Source organism: Sorghum bicolor, chromosome 10 (assembly GCF_000003195.3).
Source record: "Sorghum bicolor cultivar BTx623 chromosome 10, Sorghum_bicolor_NCBIv3, whole genome shotgun sequence".
Lineage (NCBI taxonomy): Eukaryota > Viridiplantae > Streptophyta > Magnoliopsida > Poales > Poaceae > Sorghum > Sorghum bicolor.
In genome coordinates, this window is record NC_012879.2 from 53,734,638 (window position 1) to 53,742,905 (window position 8,268).

General features: G+C 39.8%; 1 protein-coding gene across 1 annotated transcript; it reads left to right on the plus strand.

Moving 5' to 3' along the window:
• On the plus strand, positions 1,185-7,564 carry LOC8067659 (AT-rich interactive domain-containing protein 5). Its single transcript, XM_021450103.1, has 13 exons — positions 1,185-1,943; positions 2,040-2,079; positions 3,310-3,362; positions 3,494-3,539; positions 3,915-4,007; positions 4,881-5,003; positions 5,080-5,128; positions 5,563-5,635; positions 5,894-5,960; positions 6,288-6,338; positions 6,443-6,535; positions 6,624-6,757; positions 7,052-7,564. Exons 1-12 carry the CDS (start codon positions 1,351-1,353, stop codon positions 6,723-6,725), a joined length of 1,383 nt encoding a protein of 460 aa, XP_021305778.1. The 5' UTR covers positions 1,185-1,350; the 3' UTR covers positions 6,726-6,757; positions 7,052-7,564.

Here is an 8,268-nt window from a genome sequence, read left to right on the forward strand (position 1 = left end):
AAGGAAACATTCCTGCATAGCTCATTTCACAGGAAAAGTATGGAAAAAAACATTCGCTCCTACTTCTTTGTATATGTGGCTTGCGTAGGAACGATGCAAATGAAGACCCAAATCACAAGTATCATAGAGAAATGAAGAGCTAGAGGACAAGCATCGCATCATGGGAGATTATACAATTCCTATTCCTATGAATTTCCTATTGCCATCCAAACACCTACCTAAAAAGTTTTCTTGTATTTTTGAATCCTCTGTTTTGCAATTGCGTTCCTGCAAAGTTCCTACGCTTCTCCTATTCCTACCTTTTTGCAAACATGTGTTCCAAAGGGGGCCTTGTAATCTAAGAGCCCTTTTGGAACAAAGGATTAACAACACATAGGAGTAGGAAAATGTAAGAATGAAATGTTCTAACACTTCAAATGCCGTAGGCAAGGCAGGAAAAGCACATGAAAACAAAACAATGTGGTTAGAGCTCATGTTTAGTTTCCTCCAAAATTCCTTCACAATGGTCCAAGTCATAGTAATTTCAATGGAATTGTTGGGAAGCATTCCTTTGTTCCAAAAGGGCCTTATAGGACTTTTTTCCTATAAGATTTAGATCCTTCAAAAAATTCCTATATTTTCCTTCATTTCAAAGGGGCATAGATGTGGCAACATGTGACAAGGTTTGGTCAAACCAAAGAAGCACCTAGGCCCTAATTAGATCCATCCAAATTATAGAGTCTAGCTTTATGATCCAAAAAACTACATATGTTGAGATCTAGCTTTTAGAATCCACGAACTCAACTTGAGATGAGGGCACTTGATTTTATAACCGTTGGATCACCGACTTGGCTATTAAGATATTTTTTTTACATGGTGAAACCAGTGATGGTTGAAAAACCTTGAACGTGAAGAAATGGTAAAGCTTTGAAATTTGACTTTGTTGAATCCTAGTATGTCATGTACTAGTTGAAAGGAAGAGAAAAACCGAAACTTTTAACAACTCACATTTTTTAATAGAAAAAAGGCAATATTAACAATTCACAAACCTACTAGCTTCCATTATCCAAAAGTGCTCTTAGCTATTCCTTCTACAGAACGCCTGATTTTCTGACCGTTGGATGCCCGCCACTGGGTAAATTTTTACGCCCTCAAACAGTTGAAACTTGGAAAACCACACAAATGGTAAAATGGGGGAGTAGCCCGCTAGCCCACGAAAGCACGGTTTCAGTTCAAAACCATTCTCCACTGTAGCTCCTGTCCTCTCCCTCCGCTCCCTCTCTCTCTCGTCGTCTCCCCATCTCCGGCTAGGGTTTGCCCTTCCCACCGCGTCCGGCGTCTACCTCGCCTCCGCCGCTGCGGGGACCAAGGATGCCGCAAGAGCAAGGTGTGGAGGAGCCGCCGCCGCAGGCGGAAGGCGAGGCACAGCCGGCCGCCGATGTCCCCATGAGCGAGGCCGCGGCGGCGGAGGATGAGGAGGAGGAACCCGTCATGGGGGAGGGGGAGGGCGGTGCAGACGGGGCCGACGCCGCCGTTGGTTCCGTCAAGGCTTCAGTGAAGCCCGAAGCAGAGGGCGCGGAGGAGGGGGACAGGGAGGAGCTGAATGGTGGCCCGACGGCGGATTTGGTTGGCGAGGCTGTGAAACTGGAGAACGGGGATGGGTCCGTGACGGTGGGTGGCTCGGCGGATGAGGCTGGAGCTGGAGATGGCGGTGATGATAAGGGTCTGGTTGGTCAGAATCAGCCTGCTGTGAACCAGCTTGTGCTGGCGCCGGCTGAGGAGGATCCGGCATTGACCAAGATCTCAAATAATTCCTTCATGTTCGATTACACCACTGGTGGTGATGACTCGGGGACTGAGGAGGAGCAGGCTGCCTTCATGAAGGAGCTCGAGCGTTTCCACAGGGAGAAAATGTTGGAGTTCAAGCCCCCCAAGTTTTATGGTGAAGGATTGAATTGCCTCAAGTAAGCACACAAGCCACAAAACCTTTTTTTTTTCTGTAATTACTCATTGTCCTATGACCATGATGAATTAAGTAATTGTAACTTTATTATCACTAGATTGTGGAGACAAGTTACTGGATTGGGTGGCTATGATCAGGTACTTGTCTTCAATATTATGCCTTTTTGGTTTGTTGAAGAAAACACAAATGATTCTATTCGAGCGGGAATGGTTGAATTATTATGAGTTCTGTTTGCATCACACATGTTTGGTCTTAATATATTTTTTCTGCTAAAATTGAACACATGTCAGGAACATGTCTGTAGCAAAGTTTAATCCTGAATTTCTCACCCTATGTGCCTTTGCTTTTCTATGTTGGTACTTAGTATATCATACTCATCTAACTTTGTACCTCAGGGATGAGTTAAGAATTTTGACTAGCTTGCCCAATTTTGTTCACATATGTTTTATTTGACCATTAGATTATTCTTAATTTTACACTTTGCACAAAACGTGTCAGCACTATTGTTTATCTGATTTCTGATTTCTCCCTTTTCTCTTCCAGAGTCTTACAAAACATCATATTAATTGATCATACTGTTCAAGGTTATCAAGTCTTTCAACTAACCGTGATTAGTCGGTATCAGTGCCATGGTGATCAGTTATGCACTACAATTAGTTAATATTAGTCCTGATTAATTACGATTAGTCGTATTAGTCAGGCTAATCGGTGCCATGGCGACTAGGGTTGATTAGACGATTCAAAACATTGATGCTGTTATTAAAATCTTCTAGTCGATGTTCAGAAAGACTACTGTTAGCCTGGCTATGAAAGGCTAGTGCTCCTGTTGGACTCTGAGAGTCGGTGATGCACCATCCCTGCTCTTGTTACCCTGGTTGGCACTGTTTTTTTTATTTACATGTATAATTTACAGTTTACACACAGAACGCTATATAATAAAAGCAATGGTAAAGATCTCAACAAGGAATCAAAAATTAACCTTTATAAGCATGACTGCTTCTATCTGAGAAAGCACCATTTGCAGAGTAAATAGCTATACAGCCAGTAACTTTTAGTGATGAAATGTAACCATGGTGCGTTTGTAGACATAAGCTAGCAAATATGGTTTGCTTAAGTCGGAAAGTTCTCTCTGTTGATATTCTCTACCAAATTGATGACATAATTTTTCCCTACTCCAATTTGACATTTAATTTTTTTATTTCTTTGTGTGACTCTAAAATATATCTTTTGATTTGTGGTCATGACTATTTCCCCCCTGTTTCTTGGAAAGTGGTTTTGGTTGATTAACTTTGCTGTATGAAGGAGGGGGAGGAAGAAAGATATTTTTCCTCATATGCTTGCTAACTAGTTGCATCAACACTGAACAGGTGACATCATGCAAGCTGTGGCGTCAAGTGGGAGAGTCATTCAAACCTCCAAAGTATGACTTTAATAGTCTGCAACTCATTTGATGATCCTCAACTGTCATTTTAACAGAAACTGGGACATAGTTCACATAAGCTCTTCTTTCTGTACTCTATCCCATGATGTGACTTGCATGTTTTTATGCAGGACATGCACAACTGTTTCATGGACTTTCCGTAACTTCTATGAGAAGGTAATATTACATTCATGGTTCCTGGGATACCTGTTCAGCCTTTATAGTTTCTAGTTTCAGCACTGTTTTAGCACTTGAGTGTTGCCATGTGATACCTACCATAACAGTTTGTTGAGTAGAAAAAACTTTTCATTTAAGCACATTCTTCGTGAGCATGTCAATTGAGTCTTGCCAGCTCAAATACATGCCATTGTTTAGAAGTTTTGCCAAGCTGTTAACATAGGATTATGCCCTAAATCTAATCTAATCTCCTTAATTGGTACAGAGCTGATCAAATTTAAGGTTATATTGTGGATTTCTTAGTGGTAGGATTTGTAGTGCGAGATGCCAGTTAAATACTGCCTTTTTTTATCTTTCTTTTCCTCTCTTTTACAGGCACTCCTTGAATATGAGAAACACAAAATCGAAACAGGAGAGTTTCAAGTAGCTTCATCTGCTCTACCAGATCGGATTGGTTCTGAGAGCCAGGTACAGTTTTATGTGGCCTAGTATATAACTTAGCACAAGCTAGTTTCAATGCGATGAAATTCATTTTGAATAAAGATCTGTGATATTTTCATGTACTCCCTCCGTCTCATCAAAATATGAGGCACAAGTTGACTTGTTGCGGTTTTCAAGATCACTCTTATAATATAGTTTAATTTGTGGCAACAAAAGTTTGGTCATTAGAGAGTATTTCTAAATACAAATCCACTCTAACAACTTCTGTAGTTTAAGAGTGAAGTCCACCGGCGGTCCTCAAACTTGTTCGGCTATGTCATCCTGGTCCCTAAACTAGTAAATGACCCGTTTAGGTCCTTAAACTTATTTGTTTGTGTCATCCCAGTCCCTAAATTCACAAATTGCATGTTTAGGTTCTTAAACTTGTTTAGCTATGTCATCCTGGTTCCTAAACTCACTAACCGCCTATTTGGGTACTCAATCTTTGTTCCAATCTAAATGGGTGATTTGCGAGTTTAGGGATCCAAATGATAGCTGAACAAGTTTGATAACCTCAATGGGTGATTTATAAGTTTAGGGACTGGGATGATACAACTGAATAAGTTTGAGGACCTAAATGCATGAGGATTTGTGAGTTTAGGGATGTGGATGATACAACTTAAAAAGTTTAAGGACAGCCAGTGGACTTTACTTTTTAAGAGCTTTTCATATGATTAGACTAATTGTTTGTCAAAGGTAACAAATTTTGAGTTTGAGATATGTGCACACCTTGTATTTCGGGACTGAGAGAGTACTTCTAAGTGCTGACAGGATGCTCATGCAGTTGTACTAATTACTAAAACATGGGAAATATATGCAAGGAGACTAAAGTTCAGGTTGTATCACTGTATCTTTGCCCAGGTGGGTGGAAGCAATGTATCTGGTTCTGGAAGAGCCAGAAGAGAATCCGCAACTCGTGCAATGCAAGGCTGGCATTCTCAGCGCCTACTAGGCAATGGTGAAATCGCTGATCCTGTAATTAAGGTATTTATTTCTTTCAAATCAAGGGTTATCAGTGATCTTCATTTTGTTGTATAATAATTTTTTTATTTTTCCCTAGGATAAAGGGCCTATTGTCTTAAAGAAGGATAAAACTCCAAAAAGCAGTGGTACCTTTCTGCATTATGTTTCATTTTACTGCCATTATGTCATTACTTAGGCCTTGCTTAGTTCCACCCAAAAATCCAAAATTTTTCAAGATTCTCCGTCACATCGAATGTTTGGACACACGCATGAAGCATTAAATATAAACGAAAACAAAAACTAGTTACACAGTTTGCCTGTAATTTGCGAGACGAATCTTTTGAGCCTAGTTAGTCCATAATTGGACAATGTTTGTCAAATACAAACAAAATGCTACAGTAACGAAAACCAAATTTTTTCTGGAACTAAACAAGGCCTTACTAATCGTTGTGAGTGGATTGGGTCTTGGACAGGCCTCTTGATCTCTCCTTGTACTATATTTTTCTTCTTAATGAAATGAATTGTAGCTCTCATGCATTTTTTGAGAAAAAAAAACTTACGAATCCTTGGATTTGTGTAGGTTCTGCCAAGAGGAAAAGGACACCATCCCTGGAAGATGACAGGGTGATACCTTATAAGTCCGATAAGCTACAGTAAATCCCCTGTGCACTTATAATATTCACGCAAATCCTGCATTCCATTTTCCTATCTATTGCTGTTAAAAAAATCAGTAAGAATTGCAACACTGTTTCACACAATTAGCTTCATTCTGTTCTTTTGCATGGATAATAACAGTCCTGCGGGGCATAATATCCATTTGAATAACTATTTAGGTTTAGCATGGCATTAGTCCTTTTTCCTACTTCTTCCTTGGACTTCGATTGATTTGATGAAATATTGCTATTTGGCAGAAATGACTCGATGGTCATTGACATGGGCCCTCCTGCTGATTGGGTGAAAATAAATGTTAGAAAAACTGTGAGTATCTATATCTCACCTTTATCTGTTGTTAAACCTCACAGCTTTATACTGCTGCTTATTTGTTTGTTGTTTCCTCATAGTTCTCAGTTCCATTAATTCCTGAAGGAAATTTTGAAGCATTGAAATTGTGCCGGTGAACGTGTGAACCGCTGATTCTTTATGAAATGCATATATCTCAGTTAGGTCTTGCGGTTATTATGGAAATTTTCGTAAAGAATATAGGCTAGCCAGGAATCAGTGAAACTATGATCACTTGAGGACATTTCGTGAAAGAGTTTATGTTTTAGTTAATTTCTTTATTTTCATTCAATTTATTTCTTTCAGAAGGATTGCTATGAAGTCTATGCGTTAGTTCCTGGCCTTCTGCGGGAAGAGGTAAGTGAATGCAAATCTTTTTTAATGGTTGGTTATTGTCCTTCAATCATGATCTCCTCTATGTGCTGCAAAAGTTGGAGTCGCTGATGCATGTTTTGATGCAGGTACATGTTCAGTCCGACCCCGCTGGTCGTTTGATAGTTACTGGAGAGCCTGAGCAATTGGATAACCCATGGGGTGTCACTCCATTCAAGAAGGTCAGCTCTTTGAATTGTATCCTGATGGATATTTTTTGCTTTTAAGGATATAATATAATCCTTACTGTAACTTGTACATCTTTTGCAGGTCATTAGTTTGCCTTCCCGCATTGATCCTCACCAAACCTCTGCTGTTGTCACCCTCCATGGGCAGCTATTTGTGCGTGCACCATTTGAACAATCAAAATAATGTTGATGCCACAATGAAGCACAATAATACAAGTATGCCCTTGTTTTCCAATGGTAGACTGCTAGGTCTATGTTTTATCATTCCGAATCTGAAACTGTCATCTGTAAAAATGGATACTAAAATGGAGAAATGCATAGTTGATTGATTTAATAAGACTACACATCTGAATTTATTGTTTGTATGGAATGCAAGGGTTTTCTTTTGTCCTGCTTGTGTTAGGCCCCCAAAATTACAAGATTATTTGTGTGCACACTTGTGGATCCAGTTGTGAACTTAGCACCTGTTTTGTGCTTACCACACCCCTAACCCACTTGTCTCTCTTTCAGGTTTGCCTTATGGGTGGGATTATACTGTTGTGACATGAGCTTAGAGTTCTCACCCTGACCGTCGTCAAAAACTAGTTCCTTGCTGATCCTAATGCTTCAACCATGCTTGATCTCTCCTGTATCAAGTTAAACTCATTAGTTGACATAGTTCTGTGTGTATTCGGCTGTGCCCATTGGCTGTGAATTGTAGCTAAAGCAAAGTTACTAAGCCTAGAGTTTAGGATGTTAATAGCCTGATGCTCAACATGTCCATGGTTTCTTTTCAATTTAACCGGCATAAAGTGTACTGTTTGTAGCAATGTAGTATGTAGCTTGTTCCCAGTATTTGAGCTCTGGAACATGGAGTCAGGTAGATTCATTGTATGTAACTGTTGCCGGTGCATTGCTAATTTGCTATTCAACTTGTATTGTCAATCAGTCTGAAATTCTATGGCCTCCCCTTGTAATTTGCCTCCGTATGTATAACTTTGTACCTCAGTACTAGTTGAAAGAGGACGAATACTGAACACTGAACGACTGCCGAGGACCATAGTGATTGGTTTTATGTTGCTTTCAGGACAGTAAGCTCAGTTTTGTGGCTCCATATACGGAACAGTCTATCAATGTTTCTGCTCAGATGACCCTAACCTATGTTGCGATGCTTGCAACTGTAGGGGGTTATCTATATCCGTACATCGTTTGCTGTAATGTTCACTTCAGTTCTGCTTCTGCAGAGCCAGGAGTACATGTCGGAGCCATTCAACATCAAAATAGGGTGTGATCGCCTCAGGAGCAAATGTAATTCAATAGCACACTCTTTAGTAGTCCTGGGTATGAACTGTAATGCTAGGTGTCCAGCGATTTGCATGGATACCGTGTTGAATGGAAGGCTTTTTTCATCTTAAAAAAAAAGAAGAAAATAGGGCATGATTGGTTGCTTGGATCTTCCTTGGCTAGGCCTAAGGGACGTGAGTTCTGCTTGTTTGGTTTGCTCGTCAGCTGCAAGAGGGGTCCTCCATCCTGGATATGAGGATAGTAGCCGTTTCTCCTATGCTAGGCTTGTGGGATGCGAGTAATTAGCCATCTACTAGTCTTATTTATGTATTATTAGCACAATAAATGATATTAACAAGTTTTTTAATTATATTAAGGGTTATAAGATAAATTAACAGCTACTTGAATTTTTTTGGTATATAGATTTTGGTATGTATCTAGGCATATGTTATATCTAGATATAT